Raw genomic sequence first — 20,665 nt, 5'->3', positions numbered from 1 at the left:
ACCTAACCTTCTATTTTAAAAGTTCTTTATTTTAAATTACAAATTATAAGAACTAGAGCACATAATACTGGAATGTTATGTAAATAAATGCTTTTCCAGATTAATAGGCAATTACTTTAGAACTTTGAACGATTGTCTACTGAAACCTGATTGTATCACTTATTAAAATGCATTTGTTTGTGACTATTTTACAATACTGCTGATAGACAAATCCATAACATAGATAATTAGTTTAGATCTCAAGATTGTTTTTTTTTTTCCCTTCAGATACGCAAGATGACAAGGAAAGAATTAAAAAATATGGAGCATTTATACGTTCTCTTCCAGGGGTCAACCGAGCAACACTAGCAGCTATCATTGAACACCTGTATAGGTGGGTAGATGAATGAACTTTTCTCGACATTTCAAACACAGCACTCAATAAGTCATTATTTCTTATGTGATTGTGAATCTTTCTACATATCATAAGAACTCACCTTAGTCTCTCTTTCTGTAATTGAGTCACATTTACAGATAAATAGCACTGAGAATTTCTTAATCAGAAATAATTGTATACAGTGTCCTCAAATGCATCTGATGCATAAGCAAGAATTTAAAAACTCACTTGGTTTGGAAGCTGGAGAATAAAGGATGTGCAGGGACCAGAATTCTGTAACAAGAATCTGTCTGTGATGACAGTATTTTCTCATGGTGGACATTTCTTTATTATCAGTTTATATCTTACCTGACCTTTATATTTTGGTATCAGGCTATTGATCCAGTGAGGAAATTTTAAAAATCAAAAACAATTTTGTATGTCAAGGCATGAAGGTCTCCTTGCATTTGGGAAGATATGAGGAATGTAATGGTGACTTTACCAATGAGGTCTGAAGGATGAGGACATTTGAAAATAATCTTTTAAGTTAAAACTAGTTTTTTTTTTTTAAATCTTAGCAGGAATTATTACAAAAAGTTAAATAAATATAAATTTTGATTAAGGAATATATTGTAGCTCCCTGAATGGATGAAATACTCTCTTGAGTAAATTTCTGTAAAGCTGAATTTTACTAAAAGTACCTTATTTGCAGTCTCAATTTAGAAATGTTTCACAATTTGTGTTCTTTCCTCTTGTTCTTTTCTTTCCCAACCACTACTTCTCATTTATGTCAGCTCCATTATTGTAAAACTGATTTTCTTATTGCATCATACAAATATAGTCCACATTATATAGTCCTATCTCTATGCCTGTGAGATGTTGAGACAAACTTTAATATAGAGAATTTTAGCGTGCAGCATGGAATTATAGAGGATAAATTGAATGATTCATTGTGTGTTGTGGTCCAGGGGATGCTTCTATGCTTCAGATTTAAAGGGACATATGAACTGGGCGTGAAAGAAGAGTAGGAGAAATGAGTGAAGGATAATGTCTGGGACATAGGAGTACTAGAAGATGACAGAGTTATAGTTGGCTGGCAGGAAGTTGTGGAAGGCTTTGTAGGTCATGCAAAAACATTTGGATTTTATCCTTTAAGTGATAAGAAGTAACAGATCAAATGTGTTAGGATAATAATCCCTATGATGGTATTGTTAGGGAAAATGTAGCATAGAGACAGATAAACTAACTAGGAAACAGTTTTGTTGAGTTTCTGGTGAGAAGACCTGGGAGAGAAGGGACTGGGCAAGCTGAATATGGAACACTTGGAAATGTTAACACCTCGGAGCAGAGAAGTAAAGGAAGAAAAGGAAACACTATATTATACCTATTTTGTCCCAGAAACTAAGGCAGCCACTTAAATTAAAGACAAGAGAGGTGAAAAGTACCAAAGGGGATGATACTGCAGAAGGAAGTCCCAAGAAATGCAGGAATGTCCTTAAAGATAATGTCCTTAAAAGACTGAGAAGTAAATTGGATGAGGACAAGTCGATTTAGCCTTTAATTCAATCCCTACCCTAGCTAAAAGAGCATTTCCTCCATCAGTAATATCCTCTTAATTCCATTCGCCAGGTGTTTATCATGCACCACAATGTAATTAAAGAGTTTCTGACTGTGAGATACATAGATTCTAGTAACAGAGACAGACATGCAGATAAATGTTCCAGATGTTTACAGTTAAGTGTACTGTAAAAGCATAGACATTGTTTTGAGAGGGGTGTTCACAATTATCGCATCCTCTTCTATTAAATTCCAGTTCCTTTTGCATCTTGTAAATCACGTGTGATGATTGCACTTGCACCATCTCTGCTATGCAATTTGGTATTTTATTATGAATTCCCTACATTAACATATGTATTGCTATCATGTTTATTCACCTTTTCTTGTAGCTACCTGAATCTGTGTTCTTCATAGATGGGAATGTCTAGCTTAGTCTTACTACATTCATTTGATGGAGTTACTATATTCATTTGATCAAGTGTGCCACTTACAGTTCTTGTCTGTTACATTTTTAGCAATGTAACTTTCCCTTTCTTAGGGATGATGCTTCAGGGAGTTGTTTTGGTTTTTTTGTAAACTTTTAAGTTCAGGGGTACAGTGTGTAGGTTTGTTACACAGGTAAACTTGTGTCACAGGGGTTTGTTGTACAGATTATTTCCTCATCCGGGTATTAAGCCTAGTACCCATTAGTTATTTCTCCTGATCCTCTCCCTCTTCCCACTCTTCACCCTCCATTAGGCCCCAGTGTATGTTGTTTGCTATGTATTCTCATCATTTAGCTCCCACTTACAAGTGAGAATATGCAGTATTTGGTTTTCTGTTCCTGTGTTAGTTTGCTAAGGATATTGGCCTCCAGCTCCATCCATGTTGCTGCAAAGGACGTGATCTCATTCTTTGTTATGGCTGCATAGTATTCCATGGTGTTTATGTACCACATTTTCCTTACTCTGTCATTGGTGGGCATTTAGGTTTGATTTAATGTCTTTGGTTTTGTGAACAGTGCTGCAGTGAATATATGTGTGTCTGTGTCTTTATAATATAATGATTTATATTCCTTTGGGTACATACCTAGTAATAGGATTGCTGGGTTGAATGATATTTCTGTCTTTAGGTCTTTGAGAAATTGCCACACTGTCTTCTACAGTGGTTGAACTAATTTACACTCCCAGTAACAGTGTAAAAGCATTCATTTTTCCCCATAACCCCTCTAGCATCTGTTATTTTTTTGACTTTTCAGTAATAGCCATTCTGACTATTGTGAGTGTGAGATGATATCTCATTGTGCGTTTATTTTTTTTTAATTACTTTATACTTATTCGTAAACAGTTTAACAACTCTTTTAAGACCCCAGTGTTATAGCCTACTGATTGAAAGAGTTGACTCCTTTGTTCATTTCTGTTCATTATAAAAAGCCATTCTTAGTTATATCCAAGAAAAATGTAATTGCATTTTAAAGTAGTCTGCCTTGTGATAATATTTTATTTGGAATAACTGTACGGACACACGGGCCCAGATATTCTTTCTCATTTGATTTGCACCTTCTGGAAAATTTAGCCCAGGTTGGCACTTGGAATTTGGAACTGTCAATTATATGTCTAATGACCTACCTTTTTTGCCTGTTTTCTACATACCTCCTGCCCCATTTCCTCCTCCTATGCTGCAGCCCCACAAGTCATTTTACGCCATTCTGCAAGCATACTTCTATACTTTGGCCACAGGTTGTTTTATAGTTTGCAATTGTTTGAATATGGTCAGCCCTTTCTCTAAATCAACAATAAAGTATGACTTTGTAACTTTTACTAATCTATTTAACAGTACTTTTTCTCATGTTCTTAACTAGATTATAAGCTACTTAGAAGAAAGAACCATGTGTTTTTAAGTCACCATTGTATCTTTTATGTCAGAGAATTCCAATATTGCTGTGTTTAAAAATTGATAAACTGGCTTTCTGTTCTATGAAATTTCCAGATAAAAGCGTATCATAATAAACTATGCTTTTCTCTGACAGGGTTCAGAAATGCTCAGAAATCAATCACATGAATGCCCATAATTTGGCCTTGGTCTTTTCATCCTGTTTGTTTCAAACGAAGGGACAAACTAGTGAAGAAGTGAATGTAATTGAGGACCTAATTAATAATTATGTAGAAATATTTGAGGTAATTATTTTGTATCCTGCCTTTGTTAAAATGGTTATAATGTCACTGTTTGCCAACAAATATATATGTTGTAGGGTGTTATTATTCAGATCTTTATTCATATTTAGAAATACATAAAATAAGGAATAGTCATATTTTTTTAAATTATAGATATAAGTAGCTTTTAAGCTATAGTCATTATTTAAATTTGGTTGCATTTAAAACTTTTTACCATCTGATATCTGTTTGACAGAATATTTCTATTTATAGGATTTTTGCATGTGTTTTCTTTTTCTTCATGTGTATGAATTATATCTACTTAGAAGTGTGAAGTTATAAAATGAACAATTCATTGATAAATACCAGACTCTTAAATTCTGCAGTTGAAAGCCCTTTGGTTTTTTCTTTTAGTTGTGTCCCCAGTTGGAAACAAATAACATTCTAAAATATTATTATTCTATGGTGTTTTACTAAGTCATCTGTTTTAATTGACTTTTTAATTTTCCATTTTATAAAGTTAATATTTTCATGTTTCATCAGAAAACTGTTGGAGTAGGGATGATTTCTTGGTTCAAAGAAGTAAAAATAGGGGAAATAAGCCAAGGATTCAAATTGGTGGATTTGGGCAAAAGGTCCAGTTCTATTATATAACTAGTTGTAGCACCTCAATTTTGTCATTTAACCTTTTGAACATTCCCTTAAATGGTGTTTATGAGTCCAGTTGTTTTCCGGAAGTATGGCTGTACCACATGAAGTCAAGACAGTTAGTGTAATTGGTTACCATTGTAGAGTTCTTACATTCTTATTATAATCACTTATCATAAGACAAGAAAAAGGAGGTATTTTAATAAAACAAAATATCACAGTCTGTATCTTAATTTACATAGGAATAGACACCAGATTATGGGATTTTCTTTGCTCTTTGATCTCCTCTTTACTTCTTTCTATATGTGTCCACTGTTTTTGATCAATAGCAACTTCTTTGCAATAATCTGATGCTGAGAAAATAAAGATTTAGAAAAATATGATGTGTGGCTTACATGCTGTCTCTATTTTCTGTATTTGTAGTTTTCCATTAATAAAATGGTTATCTTCATAGTTATGTTAAACTTTACCTAAATGATGGAAATTTAATAAGCACCTAATGAACATTTCAGTTTGATACATGAGCTTTGTTTCTCAACCTACATAAACTTAAGCCAGTCATCAGATCCTTTGCTTAAGTTTCCTAAGAAATAGGACTTCCATCAATGCAATTGCAGCCTGAAGTAGTATCATCATAAAATATTTTGAACTTTAGGATACTCTATCTTGTTGGCTTTGTTTCCAACCTAGCTGTGTGGGCTCATATTGATTCCGATGGCCATTCTCATTTATTTTTAAGTTGTTAGTATTTAAATTCCTGAAGATTACATGAGGATGAGTGTCATCACTCTTCGTATTCTACATTATTAGAATGTCCCGAATTATATTTTAAACAGGTTAAAGAAGATCAAGTCAAACAAATGGACATAGAAAATAGCTTTATTACCAAGTGGAAAGACACCCAAGTGAGTAGTAATAGTTAGATCTCTAAATAATTAAACAAAACAAAAACTTCCATTGTAAGTAAAGACATTTGCTGTGTGTATTTTCAAGTTCCTATTTTAAGCAAAGTAAAAGTAATGAGTGAAAAAAAAACTAATTGGTTGTGTAATTCAGCAACCTGATACATATATGCAAAATATGTTAAAGTAAATTTTTAAAAATAGAAAATCAGTTTTAATTTTCCTTTCAAGGTTTTCTTTATAAAATCAACTTTTGTGTATAAAACCATGACTGAAAATGCTAATGGATTTCAAAGGAAGCATTTAAAACCAAAGAAATACTTAGAGTAAGTTGAAAATTCAGACAGCCTAGTGATTCTTTCTATTGTTATTTTGAAACTATAAATTATTTCTTATATGCTTTTGCTTTGCATGCTTTCATATGATTGTATTAATGGAATGCATCTAATTTGATCTTTGTAGCACATTCTAATTTTTGTCCTAAGTTGACTTTTCTATATCCTGTCCTGTTTTCCTCAGTCACATTATACTGGATTTTTGTGTTCCGGTTGCACTATGCTTGTTTGGTGAATATTCACTGGAATTTCTTAAGGTTGATGATTAGTCATCTTCTAGTAACTAGGAGTTAGAGTGGATTCAGGGTACCAATATAAATGATAGAAATGGATCAGATGTGCTCTGTTTACAGATACATAATGAGGCAAATGCTTTTTTGTTAGTCAGACATTAAATTCTCCTCAGTCCTGAAATATCCACAACTAACTAGAGTCATTGAAACTGTCATTCCATATAAAGAAAATAGAGGAAGGCCTAGATCAGTACTAATACTATGATATTAATGAATTATTTTCTCCATTTGACCCAGAGTAATTATGCAGCTTCCAAAGGAGTCAGCTTTAACCTTAAAAAATCTAGGTCATTATCAATTATCTTAAATTCTCACTTTTTTTGGGAGCAGGGAGGAAGTCTTTAGTCATGAAATAAAGGATTGTGTGAGGCTGAGAGGTAAACTTTAACCACACTATCTACATTGTTATTAAAAAAGTTTGAGTATCCTTTTGCATTTTTTATCTTTTATATTCATATTACAATAAAGAAAGAAGTTTTGAATGCTTTCAGTTTAGTCTGTATATGTAAGTAAAAATAATAGTATTTGGAAAAGATAAGTAAAAGAGTCTGGGAAAATCTGTTTTTTTACTTAAATTTTTCCTCTAATCCATTTAAAACTGTCTTCTGGAGTATTTTTTTCTGACATTCAGTCTCTTTGTCTTACCCCTGTTTGAATTTCTTACCTATTCTTCTTTTTTATTTCACTCTATGAGTTCTTTGTATTTACTTTTTAAGTTTGTTTTTTTTTTTAACTTTTTAAGTTTTAAAATGTGTCCTTCCTGGAGAGCTGTTTATGCAAACATAGTGAAAAGCAAAAGTGTCAACTGTATCTTTTCCTTACTGAAATGTATCTGTAGCATTGAAAGTCAGGAGGAAAAACTGGAAATAAGCTTTTCTAAGCCTGTAATGCCAGAAAAATGAAGGAACTTTTTCAAAGTTCATCTTGAATGTTTTCCCCACAAAATTTTTTTCCCCACAAGTTTACTCATTAGATTTTATGCTGAGGTGAATTTAATTTGAGAATGATTTCTTGGTTATGATCTTTTTTATTTAAATCAGGTGATACTGTTTCTAATTGGTTACATAACTTAAGGGAACTTCTGAAAAAAGTTACTCAAAATATTTTTCATAGATTCATTTGGTTCTTTGTTAACCTTCTATACTGTTAATCTGTATAGTGATATGACATCGTAAGGCCTTTTATTTTCAGGCTTGCATCTTCTTCACTTTGTCTGTCTTTTGGGATATAATAATGACCTAAATTAGTACTTAATTCTTGGCCAAAGATAATTAAAAACTTCTTTTTATTGTCTGCCATATTCCATGAATGACATCACTTTTATTTTTCTTTCTAAATTTATGTTATTTGTAGTTTTAATATAGCTCTGACCTAGTTTATCCTCAAAGTTCAATTTTCAGGCATATCTTCTCTTTAAAAACGTAGCAAGCCATAATTTGCCTTTTAAATATTGGTATCATGCACACATTATAGCTTGAAGCAAAACTTCATGTGTTTTGTTTTCACCCCTCATTTTGTTTATCCTGTTAACGTACATGCTGATGGCTCCTACAACTTCTTTTGTCACAGCCAGCATATATCTATTGTAGCTGGATTCATTATTTTAGGAAAAATGTAAGGTATTTGAGAGTACTAAGCTCCTGAGTAAGAGATAAAAAAGAAAATCATTGTGGTTGTTGTTGCTGATTGTAACATTTGTGTAAATGCCTTGTCCTTAACCATATGTGGAAATGGGCACATCATGCTTGTGAGCAGGGGAATTGAGCTTGTTTCATTGTTATAAAATATTCAGAAATATGACTGGGGCTTTATAACTGTCTTCAGTTTCAAATGTGTGTTTTTACAATATGTTTATCTGTGTTGTTTGTACCTCTGCCCTTTTCTAGGTTTCCCAGGCTGGAGATTTGTTAATTGAAGTATATGTAGAAAGGAAGGAACCTGACTGTAGTATTATAATTCGGGTAAGTTCTAAAGGTGGATGTAAAGAGGACTGTTGGAAGTCACAAATGTTAGCATTATTTTATATATTTTGAATTTTCCATTATTATATTTTATATTACCTCTCCAGTTCAAACGACTGACAACATAGACTTTTTATAGTGATATCCCCCAGGAATTCTGTATTTTGATCGTTTGGAAAGAGAACATCTTATGTGCTTTGGATTACGTGTTAAGATTTTCTTCAAGTTCTGGAAAATACCCCGAGCTTAAATACTTGTTCCTCCCCTTCCTAGCTTCCTAACGTTAGACAAGTTATTTGCTCTGAGCCTCAGTCTTCTCACCTGTAAAATGAGGAAAAATCACAGTATTACATCATAGCATTGATGTGAGGATTCAATAAGATAATGCATGTAAAACCCTTAGCACATTGCTCAGCATGTAAGTGTTTAATAAATAACTATTACTACTAGTGCTGTTATAATTAATAATAATCTCTCACCCTTGTTTTCTGTACTTTAGCATCCAGTCTTCCAATTGATTTGAATATAAGTCTGGGATATTTATTTGGATAACTCTTTTCTCCCTTGAGAGTACTGATCATTTGTGATGAATTAAAAATAGATGTTTGTCATGCTACTATATTTAGTAATTTGTCTGCCTTACAGATAGTAACTGATATTTCAGGTCGCTATTTGGTAAGACTGCTTTATTTGTATGAACAGTAGACATTCTGCCATGTAACAGAAATTTGGCTTTAGCTACTTATCTTTTTTAAAGTCCAGGATTAAACAGTCACAACATTAGATATATTTGGACTTAAGTTAAATATAATTTGATTTTAAGTTTTGTGTTTCTAATGATTATGAATTGTAACTATACACCATTAAGTACATTACTTAGTACATGAAGCTGAAATATTAATACTATAATTATAGGTTTTGTCTTTATGAGGCATTTGCCTTGCCACTCCTTGGCCATGTCATATTTCTTATACTGAATGCATAATGCTGATCATAAGAGATGTGAGGAACTAGTAAAGACCAATTAGCACAAGTTCATCACTAATGCTGGAGAAGGTATTCAAAGCTCGTGACTTAAATCTATACACAGGCTCTTTAATAGCGCATTTTAATTTTATCTTCTAAAGTCACAACAGAAGTTATAATTGAGCCATGTTCTTATGTTATCCGGTGTGTTTAGATAAAGGACTTTCCAGTTTCACCTATAGTAACTCCAAATGCTCTTTAGAAAATAACAAAAACTATTTAAAACCAATTACTTAGGTTTTAATGCTTATGATTCTGCAAAACCCTTTAGTTACATTTATCTCTGCTAATTATTACCTCAACCCATGGAGGTAGATGAAGCAGGTGATGTTCCGAGTTTATAAGAATGGAAACTGGGAAGTAAGAATACTAAGGCCAGAAATACAAACCTGGGTCATCATAATCTCGACTGGACGTTCAGTATACTGATCTGTATATTCTGTAGAGTAATAATTTCCCAAGTGTGGAGTGTTAGGTGTTACTAAAGAGGAGCTTTTGGTCTCTCTTGATGCAAGGAATAGAGTTCTGGTCTTCCTATTTCAGACCAAGGTGCTTCCTGCTGCCTGTTTCACAAGTGGGTTTCTCAATAATTTATTATTTTTTAAAGAAAGTGCTAGCCTTAAAAATATTGTTTGTTCATGCATATCAACAGCATCACTGAAATGATTCAACTACTCCATACTGCTTGGTGTTCTCTGTTATTCCTAGATGCTATAACAAGTTTTTTTCTTTTAAGTTTATATTTCTTTAGGCTTTTCTAAACAGAAAATAGTGGACTTCATTGTATAATTATATTCCAAAAAAGCACTAAATTTCATAAAATACAAAAGGTAGACTTTGCGAGTTACCTGCAGTGAAATAGGTTTTTTGTTATTTATGTATGTGCAATATGCTTATGGGTAATTATGGGCAAGAGAAATGGAAACAAATACATTTCTAAAGAACTTTTAGTAGAGACATCCTTTTACTGAAAATGTGCAAATCAAGTTGCAACTGCAGTATTATAATGTTTAAAACATCATTATGACTAAATTCTAATTGAAGAAAGCCATTTTGCTTTTGGCCAGCATGCACTTAAGATTGGCATAAGCAAAAACAAAAAGAAACAAATAAAAAATTCCAAAAGTCCCTGAAGAGGTGATGTGCTTATACAGTGGCCTCAGGCTTTGGGACTTTCGTAGAACCGACCCCCAGGTTGGCATTGCAGACTCTGACATCTGCCCTGGAATCCTGGTTCCAGCATACTTTGGTATCCCACCATCTGTCACTTGGCATGGCAGGGCACACCACAGACTACCAAGACCCTGGAGCTTTTTGGCATGACCGATAGCCATCGACTGTGTATAATTTAGAATCTAGGCTGAATAAACCAAGTCACTCTACACTCTTAATTATAGAACTGTTGAGTAAAAATTTTACATGTAGACGACTGTTGGATTCATTGTCTGGCGAAGGTCATTCCGAATGTAATTAGGTACATTCTTTCCTTCTGAGTGGTCTAATTGCTCAGTAAGAGATTAAAAAATTCTCTTATGTCTATATTGTAATCTCTTTTTGTACTTATGTACATTTTATGGAAAAGATCTGAACATGCTGTTTTCTGTATGGGATTAGGGAAGCTGGTTTTAACCATGCTCAAAATAAATTCAAGATATCATTAAATGGTGGATGGGGAATATTATTGACCTAGCATAAGGCTACTTCTGTGTCTAACACGTTTTTTGAAAAAATATTACTTCTCTTACAGATATCTCCTGTGATGGAAGCAGAAGAATTAACTAATGATATATTAGCAATAAAAAATATTATTCCTGCAAAAGGTGATATTTGGGCCACGTTTGAAGTCATTGAAAATGAAGAGCTAGGTAAGTGATTTTTATGCTAGGGATTCTTAAATTACTTATACTATAAAAAGTACTCTTTAAGACAAGACTTTATAAACATTTTATGTCTTAACATCTTGTTATGATTTTTTTACCTTATTGCATGTGTTAATATATGTTTGAGGTTGCCTTTTTATGATTTTACTCATCAAAATAATTATATTACCTTATTGACTATAAAAATACAGTGCAAGACTTTAGGTACCTCTTTTGCTGCCTCAGAAAAGAAGACCTTTGTTTATAAGGACAAGCGATTTGATTTGGCACAATATTCTGAGTGGTATGAATTACTATTATTTAACAAGAACAAGGAATGTTGATTTAAAATATTGTTTACTATATAAAATAATTTTAAGAGCAGCAGAAGCTTCATTTTTTCTTTTTCTTTTTTCTATCTTTAGTGAATCACATATTTTGTTGTCTTTCATCTCCAAGATGCCTAGGGATAAAGGGAGCATTTAAAGCACCTTGACTACCCCAACAGTCAAGTGCTGAATGAGCTTAACATTTTAATAACACCATGTGGTTTCAAAGACCTCCAGAAAAAAAAATAATACACAGAATGTCTTTGTACCTTCACCATCTGTCTAGCTGCTACCTACTAAGGTCTTGGGACACTTTGGAGTATAGCTGCCAAACTGCCAAAAGGAAAATCTTGCCACCCGCAAGCTTAGGACAAAAATTAAAATTCAATGTTTAAAATACCCCATAGTGTGTTATTAGGAGTGTTGCAATAAGTGATAAAATGAAACGGGATTGTCAGTACTTTGTCTTTATGTTTTTATTCCTGTATTATGATTGTGCACAATTCTTTAAAATTTAAAATGTTTCAATGTTATTTTTAAATATACATTGCCAAGATCTAATGACTATGGTACTTTGATGTCAGTTCACAGTGTCTCCTTCAATCGGTCTCAGTCCTCCTCGTGCACAGAAATACTCTGGCAAATGACTCCTATGACCTCCCAACTGTCAAGTTCCCAGATTCACATCTGGGTTCACTTTACCTAACCTTCTGTGGCATTTATTGTTAATGACTATTCCCTTTTTATTTGATGATCTTCACTCTGTTTTCCATACTGCCTGGATTCTCTTTATGATTTTCTGTTCATTTTACCTCTTTTGTAGATTCTCCTTATTCTGTTTTCTAAACATTGGGTTTTCCTTGCTGCAACATCCTTTGCCATCTTTTCTCATGTTACCTGTTTTATTTTTTATTATTATTAGATAATCTCTTCTATTTTTTGTGCTTGGCTAACATGTATTAACTGGTGTTTCCCAAATATACCTTTGCTCTTCCTCCATCTGGCTCACACTCTTACCTCTTTTAAAACCTAGACTAAAATTTTCATTGTACTTTGTCTCATTTCTCTTTATAGTACTTATTACCTTGATTTGTACTTGTCTCTTTTGATGGGAGTTCCTTGGAAAGTAGGAGCAATTCTGTTGTTTTTTTTTTTAATCTCTAATGTCTAGCATAGTGCCTAGTATATAGGAGCCATAAAATCTATTGAATAAGTGAGGCATGATTTTGTATGACTCTGTGGTACAAGGGTGACAAAGTTTTTATTTTTTGTCTTTGTTTAATTTTAAAGAATGGGTCACTTGGTTACCAGCTTTGTTATATTTGTGCGTAAAGGTTAACTGTCAGCATTATTGCCAGAAATATCTTTCCACATTACAAATTGGTTTACATTGTTCCACCACATAAAACCCTTTATTTCCTCATTGCATATTTATCCTTCACAGTCTAAGTGAAATGTCTCTTCCTTCATGATGTTCACACTGATGTCTTATCATTTGTTTAAAAATCTATAATACTGTATACTATATGACTTATAGAATAGCAATGTGTATATACCTGGTTCTGCCCTAGACTATACTTTTCTTAGGGCATTTACCATGTATTTCAGGCTTTATATTTTTGACTACTTCTCATAGTGCAGTTGATGTGGATGAAACTCCACAAAAGCCTTTTCAACTGAAGTGGGGCAAAAAAGTAGATGCATTCTGGACCTGAGTGATATGGATTGTGGTTCCTGGTATAGATGCATCCAAATGTGGGAGGCACATAGACAGAGATCTCTGCCTGTAGATTAGGAACCATGAAGAGATCTCAGGGCCCTGTTTAGTGCTTGGACAGATGATTGTCTCCTACACGCTTCTATTTCTGTTGCTTTTTAAAAGTTTGATAGCAGAATACTGAATTGTGGGTTTAGGGGTAGGCATCCCCTCCCTACCTCCGTTGCCCTCTCAAAGTTTGAGTACACTAAAGCATATCTGTGTGCCACTGGAGCTCTGTATCTCTGGCTACTGGCCATCCTAAGAGGAGCAAGCAGGTGGATGAGGATAGAAAGGAATTATATATAGCTAGAAGAGGGGTTGCATTATACCAAGAAACATTGTTTTGAAATTTTATCTTGAGCAATCAAGGGATGTTTACCCTCAGAATGACTAATTATAAACTTGAATGTGATAATTAGTATATACAATGCTAAGACTGAATTGGATTTTTTCTTATTTTTACTTCTAATTAAAATAAAGTTGTCTTTATGCCAAGATATCTAAAAAACTAGGAGTCATCAAGTTTTGATTTGTGAATGTGTCAATGTATAAACAAAGAAATGTGTCATGTACACCTAGAAAGAATACACTTAGAGTTAAGAATTCAAATTTGGCATGGTCTTAATGTTTTGTCAACTGTACAAGTAGAAATTGCAGTAAGGGAAAACCTCCCAGAGGAATAATGGTAGGAGAGCAACAGAAGGGCCTGTGGTTATGTGGGTTTACTGAAGCCAGTGGAACATGTGTGTACCACATGTTGAAGGCTTTATATCTAGTAACATGCAGAGAAGATAAAGTGAAATATGAGAAGGAGATAAAAGTAAAGGCATAGGTAGTAAGAAGGTTGTAGTTGAGAAGAATGTCAGCCAGGCAGTTGGTGTGTTTGCTAATGTAAACATAAATCCTCCAAGTAATGCAGTAAAAAAATGAATGAATGAATATATAAATTTATAAATATGTAAGCCAGAGTGCTAGATTTTAAGTATCTGTATATTTTAAACCAGGAGTTCTCTATATTCAGTATTTCCTTTGTATAATAAATGTTTGGTAATCTTCCCTTTACTGTCCTGAGATAACCTATTGTACTCATTAAAAATTAATACCCTAATTAAAATATAAAAATAAAGGGAACATATGCATTATTAGCATGTAAATGCTGGGAAACTCCTATATGCCTGAAGATGATGCAAATAGATTCTTAAACCTGTAAATGGAATCACCATGGATGTGGCAGCTACTAATTCAGATTGCTATAATCATGTACATTTTTTTTCACTTAAATGATATTTCACCATTACTATCGTTGGTGAGATGGTGCACAACTTTTCAGGAAGTTCTGACTAAAACAGCAGTCATCTTTTTTTCTTTATATGGTAGTCAGATTCGTGGGAAAATATAACCATTTAAAACATTTTAATATTTTTGATGTTTTCATTTTATATTACATTGGTATGAAATATACATTAAGCTGAGTTAGGTTCTCTTCCATAAGAGCCAGTCATCCAAAATATGCTATTATTTTAATGCTTTACCTTAAATCCGAACCCATCCTCTGCCAATGTAGACCCCTTTACCCTCTAGGTTTTTCACATCTTGAAAGAAATTTAATTGCTGAAGGGCCTCATTTAAATAGGCTTCACTGAGAGATCCAAGTTTGAGAATCAGTTACTTTTTATGCAGTACTATCAGAAAAAGATGGTCTTGTTTCTTCCTCATACCTACTATGATGTGGGAGATCTGTTTATTTTATTAGGATTCTTTCTAGCTCTTCTGACTGACTCATAAACTGCTGTTATCTTCTGATTATGTGGACAGGGCAGACATTGTTTTTCACTTTGCATATGTTACCTAAGAAAACAAATTGCATGTGAGAAAACCATCATGGGAAGGCTTACATATGTGTACAGAATAAAATTAACTATAATAGTTAAGATTTTGGGCTTTAAAGTTAGATAGGTTTGGGATGCACATCTCTGTTCCTCACCTTAACCAGCCATGTGATGCGAGGCAAGGGGCAAAACCTTTGTGATCCTTAGGTTTCCTTACATGTGAAATATGAATAATAATATCTAGTGAAGCATGTTATTGTGAAGTTTGAAAGTGATAACTGATTTAAAGCATCCAGTATATATAATGCCTGATACATAATTGTTATTCCATAAATGGCAACCGTTATTGGGATCAATAGTATCTCAAAGCTTGCAAGTAGTAGGCTCAAAAGGGGGAGGGGGGAGGGATAGCATTAGGTGGTATACCTAATGTAAATGATGAGTTAATGGGTGCAGCACACCAACATGGCACATGTATACATATGTAACAAACCTGTACTTTGTGCCCATGTACCCTAGAACTTAAAGAATAATTTAAAAATATATTTAAAGCCATACATAAAGGGAGTGCTTATTTTATAATTAGTCTTACCTTCAAATACATCTAACTTCAATTAGAAGACAACAAACTTAAGAGTTAGTTAACAGTTGAATTTTATAACATTGACAAATTGTGGGCAGTTATGATCTTTGCCCGATCTTTTAGAAAATTATTTGAAGAAAAGTAATATTGACATAGCACAAAAGATTTTATCTGGCTTTATGATGACTCATTTTGTCTGTGAGTCTTTCTGTTAATATGTTTTTTTGATTTATGGGCCATCAAAGAAAATAATGCAATAATTTGTCAAATATTTATTGAGCATTTATTATATACTCAATACTATGCTGTGAATAGGGGATATATAATAGTAAACAAGATGTATATTTGTCTTCAGGATGTGTGGCCTAGTGGATTTTTTCTTTCCTTCTTTATTCTTGCCATTATTATAATGAATCAGCTTGCTCCAATAAGCACAGAATGGAGAATTGGATTTCTCTTTACTGGATAGGAAGCAAACATCTGGTAATTTACATTGGAAACAGACAATTTATTTTCTTATCTGAAACTAGGAATTGTTGATGACTTCTGATATGATATGTTCATAGCAGGGGAAACCAGTATTAGGGAGGATGTGATATATTTATTTAAACTTGTGATTTTATTATCAGTTACATTATGATGGATCATACAAGTATGATGCTTTTGATATGCTCTTTCCTGTTTGTCTTTAGCCTCATTACTTTAACCGAAAACAAAAAGCTCAGGTGGTATGTGCTTTATGTTTTGGATGGTGTGAAAGAGTTGAATTGACTTTTACATGGCTACAACACTAGGAAAGCAGCATTGACATCTTCATGTCACAGCTTCTTTTCTTATTATTTTCAATTATGCTATTTTCAGTGCACTGAGAAAAAGTTTGAATTTCCTTTATTCCAGCATATGTTTCTGTTGCTACATTTTATTAACCGATTGACATATTTTGATCATCAAAAACTTTTCTGTGAGACTTTGATTGTAATTCTAAAACTTGTTCTTTTTAACTCTATGCTAAGAATATATGCTGCATTTAAAATTATGATTGCCTAAATCAAAATGTGTATGGATGAATATTCTTCAGAGAGATATATTGAAGATGTCATGTAATTTCTTGCTAGTTGGCCTATTATGTCAATAATTAGTCTATAATATTGACACATCATGTTTTTTTATATTTCCACTAGTAGTTAAATATAGACTCTTCAGTACTATTTTGTAAATGATTTTAGTGTTTTCTATAGAAGTTACATTTTATAATTTTATATTGATTATGAAAATATTAGCTATGAGGTATTTACTAGTGTTGATCCAAAATTATGAGTTTGATCTTGTTGGGATAAACAAAGGATTATGATTAATTTATGATTATTATTTAGTAACGGACAATATTAAGTTTGTTAGTCCTTTTAAAACCATTTAATTGCATATAAAAATAAGAAGGTTTCCCTAAACAAACCAGTATGTTATCTAAAAAAGAGGATAGAGGATGGGGATGGTGGTTCATGCCTGTTCATCCCACCACTTTGGGAGGCAGTGGTGGGAGGGTAGCCTGAGCTCAGAAGTTTGAGGCTACAGTGAGCTATGATTGCACCATTGCACTCCAGCCTAGGTGACAGGGTGAAACCCTGTCTCAAAATAATAATAATAATAATAATAATAATAATAATAATAATAATAAAGTATTATACAAGGGGTAGAATTTATTGTACAAAAGGTAGAATTCTGAGATTTTTATCAAAAGTACTTCTGATTTCTAAAAATAGTTCAGTAACAGGTATTCCTGCATGATTAATTTATATAGTAAATGTTATGTGCTTAATAATTTTCTAGGTCTTAGGATATCTTTTACATAGTCATAGTGCTATTACTGTATAATATAACATAAGATATGATTGTGTATAATGTTGCCTACAGATCTTTTCAAATGGATTTTTTAAAATTTATGATTATAAAATAAAAAATTGTTATCCTCATATATTTTCCATTTGATTTGGAATTTATTTTTTACAGAGCGTCCTCTTCACTACAAGGAAAATGTACTGGAGCAGGTGCTTCAGTGGAGTTCATTAGCTGAACCTGGCTCTGCTTACCTGGTGGTGAAGAGATTCTTAACCGCTGACACAATTAAACACTGCAGTGGTAGGTGTCATTACTTCACATTGCAGCTATGATTGAAAATTCAAGTGGTTAAAGGGTAATTAATATGGCACAAGTAATATTTGAAAATGTGAAAAACGAGTAGCTAGATACAGAATGAACTGAGATAGTACATATATAAGAAAGAAGAATATATGGACAGGAAGATATTTTCCCAATGTGTTGCTCTGTGGTAATAGTTGGCTAATTTGATTGTACCAAGTTCAGGTTTTTGGAAATAATAGTTTGTTTTTAAAGGTTGTTTACCATGCTTATGCTTATTTTTTTCCTCAATTTTTAAACTGAGGGCAAGTCATCTCTGTGAATTACATTTACATTGGAAAGCTTTCTGGGCATTAAAGGAATGCTAATTATGTAGGCTCTGAGATACAGTGCTTGCTATATATCTCACATTTTTGTGATGAAGTTGGAAAATAAATACTTACAAAATAAAATACTTCCAGTAAGAATGCTTCCCATCCAACTGGAAGGAGATAGTGCTCATGTAAGGTTAATTAAGTAAGTTAGCTAGCACAGTGAACTATATAAGACCATTTCTGAACCTCTATGAGATCTCAGAAAATTTTTATTTTGAAACTTAATTATTCTTCCGTTGTGTTGTTATCAACTGAAAGATCAAAAAAAGAAGCCAGGATTATATACAATCCAACTCAAAAAGCTAAGGATTGAAATTTATGATTACTTTTATGATTAATATAAATAATAACCATTATTTCTTAATTGCATATCAGCAGAGCTCAACACACACCAAAGCTCATTTAAAGTTTTTTTTTTAACTTCCTTGTAAGTTATATTACCTTTGGAATTTTACAAATGAAGGGAAAAGAAACTCAGAGAACTTAAGTAATTTGCCTTATATTATTCAGTTACTAAGTATTGAATTGAAGAACTGATTGGTGTTCCTCCTAATTTTAATCATGTGAAAAAAGGTGGGGAGGATGGTACAGCTCTTCAGTGCTGTAAACTACTCAGTATCATTGCAGAGTCTCTAGTTAATAGTCATAATTCAGAGCTCTTAATTGTACCAAAGCTTATCATATAAACTTCTGATTTAATACACTGTCTTTTATATCTTATATACTTTTACTTACATGAAAGTACTTTTACAAAATGCAAGTAGTATAACAACTTTTATGTCATTGTGTTATTATACGCATCTAAAAAGCCAAAACAGATACTAACTCTTTGTACTGTAGAAATGTAGCCTTTCAGAGACCTTTATCCTGTTTGAAATTTTTTCATGCTCTTACGTATGATTCTGACCATATACTGCCTGTGCCTTCTTAATGTTTGCAATAGGATTTCTCTGTACTCATGTGAATGCACGTGTATGAATGCACATGCCATAAAGTAGTGGCTTTCAGCTAGGAATGATTTCCCCTCCCTCCCCTCCCCGCCCACAAGACATGGAACATACAATGTCTTAAGACATTTCTGACTGTCACAACTTGGAGATTGGGTAGGGAGGCAGGGCTTCTGGTATTTAGTGGGTACAGACCAAGGGTCAATGTTGTTGTTGAGAAACCCTAATTTAGATAATCTGTGATATCTCTTCTAATTCTTTATCTTTCTGTTGAAATTTTTATTTGTTTCTTTTCTTCTGATATTCCTCTGCAATATCTCTAATTCTCCATGTTGCAACATGTTTAAAACCTACACCTAGACATAATACCTTTGCTGTTGTGTGAATGCTAGTAGGTTGGCTATATGAATAAAAATAGATAAGAATTAGATCCTAAAAGGCCATGTTATAAGTGAAGGTTCTGTATGTCTGAGGGTGCGGGTAACCCAAAACAAGTTCACCATTAAATGCTATTAATCTTCGGGGCATGGCTGGGGGTGGGTGGCAAACAACCCAACAAGGTGTAGATTGCGCTGGTTTAGAGCAGTCATATCTGGGTAAAACCTTTGTTGTGTAAGGGCAAGAAGAAATGGTACAGTGACAGCTGGTACGTTGGCTGTAACCACAAACTGGGTAGGAAGATTTGGTGTTTTCGTGATGTTCCACCTATCCCATTACATCTTCTAGATGGAGATATGAGTGTGTCCTTCTGTTATAAAAGCATCAAGCCTCTGTAAGATCTAGACAAAGAATCTTGTAGAAAAAAAGCTAGAGAAGAACTAGAGAAGCGAAGCAGAAGAAAGCAAGCTGGAGGCTTAAGTGATGTTTCAGAGATTTGGATGAAATATTCTTTGGTTTGTGTTGTTGTTGTTGTTTGTTTTGAGATGGAGTCTTGCTGTGTCACCTAGGCTGGAGTGCCACCGGTGGCGTGATCTCAGCTTACTGCAACCTCTGCCTCCCAGGTTCAAGTGATTCTCCTACCTCAGCCTCTTGTGTAGCTGGTATTATAGGTGCTCATCACAATGCCTGGCTATTTTTTGTATTTTTATTAGAGACTGGCTTTCACCATGTTAGACAGGCTGGTCTCGAATTGCTGACCTCAAGGGATCCACCTGCCTTGACCTCCCAATGATGAAATATTCTTTGGAGTAAAATGTCAGTAAACTTCTGTGTCACTCTCTTACCCACATCACATCTCTTAACAGGGTGGGAGCCATAAAACCTACCTCTGTCCCTGAACTATCCCTACTACCTCATTTAATCCAACAAATATGCATCTTGTTATTGTACCAGGAACTTTGCATGAAAAAAATAGTGTTTTAAAGGAAAACCATCAGCAAATACATTAATTGGATCATTTCATATTTGTAGTTATGTAGTCTGGTCAAAAATAAGAGAACCTATAAAATAAATGTCTAAAGTACTCTTATTTTCTAGCCCATAAAATTTTTATAAGTATTGAATTAGAGTTTGATTTATATTCAGATTGTAAAAGCAAAATAATCTCTTTCATTATGGTTGGTTCTCCATTTGTTTGAATTGAAGCTTGCCCTTTTAAGGAATCTGTAATATTTTTAAAAAATCAATTCCTTAAGTCGTGA

The 20,665-nt window shown here is 33.3% G+C and overlaps 1 protein-coding gene across 9 annotated transcripts in view; it reads left to right on the top strand.

Annotated features, from left to right (window-relative positions):
- ARAP2 (ArfGAP with RhoGAP domain, ankyrin repeat and PH domain 2) overlaps positions 1-20,665 on the top strand; it is a 219,135-nt gene that overhangs the window by 160,132 nt on the left and 38,338 nt on the right. For 7 of the 9 annotated variants that reach the window (XM_055111263.2, XM_034958425.3, XM_003832149.5 and 4 more), the window contains 6 exons: positions 268-373; positions 3,921-4,068; positions 5,529-5,597; positions 8,109-8,183; positions 10,957-11,074; positions 17,576-17,704. In XM_055111263.2, coding sequence (XP_054967238.2) covers positions 268-373; positions 3,921-4,068; positions 5,529-5,597; positions 8,109-8,183; positions 10,957-11,074; positions 17,576-17,704 — 645 coding nt within the window. The remainder of the gene's footprint in view (positions 1-267; positions 374-3,920; positions 4,069-5,528; positions 5,598-8,108; positions 8,184-10,956; positions 11,075-17,575; positions 17,705-20,665) is intronic. The other 2 variants (XM_063603754.1, XM_063603753.1) reach the window with 2 other exon arrangements.

Source organism: Pan paniscus, chromosome 3 (assembly GCF_029289425.2).
Source record: "Pan paniscus chromosome 3, NHGRI_mPanPan1-v2.0_pri, whole genome shotgun sequence".
Taxonomy (NCBI): domain Eukaryota; kingdom Metazoa; phylum Chordata; class Mammalia; order Primates; family Hominidae; genus Pan; species Pan paniscus.
The sequence above is the reverse complement of the archived record's forward strand: the minus strand, read 5'-3'. Positions and strand labels throughout refer to the sequence as shown.